A 3,025-nucleotide genomic window follows, 5' to 3' on the forward strand; every position below is an offset into this window, starting at 1 on the left:
ATGTTCTTTGTTCCTTGTTCGATCTTGATGCCAGTGATTAGACCTATTCTCCGGTTGTAATCCAAGGTTTGACTGAATGATTCAGCCATAAGGATAAACAAGTAAGGTGATAGGGGGCAGCCTTGTCTAAGGCCACGAGAAGATTGGAATGCAGCACACGGTCTCCCATTAATTAAAGGGGAGATCCAGGGATCCGTTATACAAGCTTTGATCATTGTGATAAAGGAGGGGTCAAATCCCATTTTATGAAGAACAGCATACAGGAAGGAATGCCTTACCCTATCAAAAGCATTGGCGAGATCCAGCTTAAGGACAAACCCTTTCTCTTTTCTGCTTAAACTTGAGTGGATGGCCTCTTGCACAAGAAGGATAGAGTCAGTGATGTGCCTATTAGGGAGAAAACCCCCTTGGTTTTCTGAGATCAGGGATGGGAGGTGTGGCTTGAGCCTGGATGCTAGAATTTTTGAAATTATTTTATATGCTGAGTTGCATAGAGATATTGGCCGAAATCTTGAAAAAGAGGAAGGTCTGTTCTCTTTTGGGATTAAGGCTAGATAGGTGGAGTTGGTAAATCCCCCCATTTTTCCTTTTTTAAGAACCCAACGAATCATCTTTGTGAGATCTTTTTTAATCATCTGCCAATATTCTCTATAAAAGTTGATTGGGAACCCATCAGGTCCTGGAGCTTTATCTGGGTGTAAGCTTCAAATTGCTGCTTGGATTTCTTCTTCTTCTACTTCTTTTCTAAGACTCCTGTTCATTTCTTGTGTGACTCCTTTAGACAGGTGCTGCAGCATGCTTGAGTAATCCTCCTCATCTTTATCCTCAGTCAGAAGGCTATTAAAGTGTTTCGTGGCTGTCCTTTATAGAATCCTGAGTGTTGTAACTGTTCCCTTCATTATCCTTTATTGTGCTCACTGTATTTCTGGCCTTTCGAACCGTGGCCTGCTTGTGGAAATAAGCTGTGTTTTTGTCCCCCTCTTGCAACCAAAGTTGCCTTGATTTCAGTCTCCATTTTGTTTCTTCATCCCTTATAGTTTGACTCAGCTGAGAATATAATCTAGTTTCTTGCTCTTTAGTTTGCTGGGATAGCCCAAGAGCTTCAATTCTTTGCTGCACTTCCTCTAGCTCTTGCTTAATTTTCTTTTTTCTCACCTCGGGCTCTTGATAGTTGTTCTTTGCCCAATTTTTTAGAGCATGTCTTACTCTCTTCAATTTTGTCTCCCAAATATAAGTTGGTGATCCTTCCACATGCTGAATCCAAGCCTGCCGCACCACATCTTTTGCTGCTGGGGAACGATTCCAAATGGAGCAGTATTTGAAGGGTATGGGTCCTAACTGACATTGATTATGAAGAGTAAGCGTTATTGGGTAATGATCAGAGGCTGAAACATTGAGAATATTTGAATGGCCTGTAGTGAAGGTGGACAGGTATGCTATACTTATAAGGAACCTATCAAGACGTTCCATGATATTGCCGGCACCAATTCTTCTGTTACTCCAGGTGTACCTACGGTTTTTGGGTCTGATATCAACAAGGTCTTGCTCCTGCATGATAGTCTCAAGTCGACTTCTGAAAGGATCAGGGGTGAAGTTTCCTCCTCTTTTTTCGTTAGCGTGCATCACCAGATTTAAGTCTCCTGCTATAATGAGATTATTGTTCTGCTCTTCTTCTATACTTGCTTCCAATGTGTTCCAACACACTTCTTTCTCTCTGTACTGATTCGGTGCATATATGTTGTAAACTGTTACCTTTGAGCCACCAGTTTTGCTTTCCAGTTTGACTCGAATCCAGTTCTGATGGACTCTGGTGGAATCACAGATCCATTTATTGTTATCCCACATAGTTAGTATGCCGCCTGAGGCTCCTCTTGCTTCGCTTGCACATCCATTGAAATGCTTTTGCTGGCTTATTACTCTGCTAATTTCTGACTGATCTTGCTTTGTTTCTTGGATAAGAACAATTTCTGGGTTTTCACTGTGTATTAAATCCTTGAGGGCAGCTATCTTGGAGGGGTGCCCTAATCCCCTACTATTCCAAGATAGTATTTTCATCATGATTTACTGGTTACATGGAGAGGTGCTCGCCTCTCATTGCCTTTGTTACTATTTTCTTTTTCCAAGTGTCCTAGAATGAAGGACTCTATTGGAGTCTGGGAACCCATGGCTATGTCTTTCTCAGCATTTTCCTCCCTCTGTTGCTTGGCCGATTTCCTGCCAAGCCCATGCTTTTTAAGAACATCACTGGGCGCTCCATGATCCTTTGAAGAGCTCCTGGTAATCCTAGAAGAAGGGGGTTCGGGAGAGGGCTAGGAGATGTGAGGAGGGGAAAGATGGAGAGGAGGATTTGTGGAAGGGAAATCAGGCCCGGAATCTGCCTCAGAGAGGATCACGAGGGATTAGAGGATGGAGGGATAGGAGGATTGGATAACTGAGGAGGTGAGGGAGGATTTTGAAAGGGAGGTTGGTGGGAGGAGGAGGGTTGCTGATGGGAAGGTTGTTGACGGGAAGGATGCTGATGGGATGGACCAGGGGCCTCAGATTCCGTAGATTTAAGGGGAGGAGTTGGTTTTTTCCTTTTTACAGTTTCCCATTGCCCATCAGATTCTACGTTAACTATTTTAGTGCATCTATTTGCAAAGTGTCCATATTCGTGGCATACCTTGCATTTGAAGGGTATCTGCTCGTAATCCAACTGCTGAATATGGCACCAGTCATCAACTTTCAGTTTGATTGCTTCCGGCAGTCCTCGACCCAGATCAACTTCAACACAAATCCGCGCACACGCCTGCATGTTGTCTTTTGGTTCACTGCGATCTATGTATTTCCCAACCGCATTTCCTATTGCTTTAACCGAGTCGTCCCCCCAGCAGTGAAGGGGAAGGTGAGGCAGTCTAACCCAAACTGGGACCGCATTTGGTATATCAAGTTCTGGATCAAAATCCGGAGTCCATTTATTGAGATAGAGACCTCTGGAGTCCATAAAGTAAGGCCCATTTCTGAATATTAGATCTTTATCCTCTTT

At 43.5% G+C, this 3,025-nt stretch overlaps 1 protein-coding gene across 1 annotated transcript; it reads right to left on the bottom strand.

Moving 5' to 3' along the window:
• Window positions 1-840: 840 nt before the first annotated feature.
• On the bottom strand, window positions 841-1,845 carry LOC149242533 (uncharacterized). Its single transcript, XM_089370868.1, has one exon. It carries the CDS (start codon window positions 1,843-1,845, stop codon window positions 841-843), a length of 1,005 nt encoding a protein of 334 aa, XP_089226994.1.
• Window positions 1,846-3,025: the final 1,180 nt, after the last annotated feature.

The sequence above is a fragment of the Pinus tabuliformis genome, chromosome 8 (genome assembly GCF_031772625.1).
Source record: "Pinus tabuliformis cultivar Carrire ecotype Pingquan chromosome 8, CPIR1, whole genome shotgun sequence".
NCBI classification, from domain to species: domain Eukaryota; kingdom Viridiplantae; phylum Streptophyta; class Pinopsida; order Pinales; family Pinaceae; genus Pinus; species Pinus tabuliformis.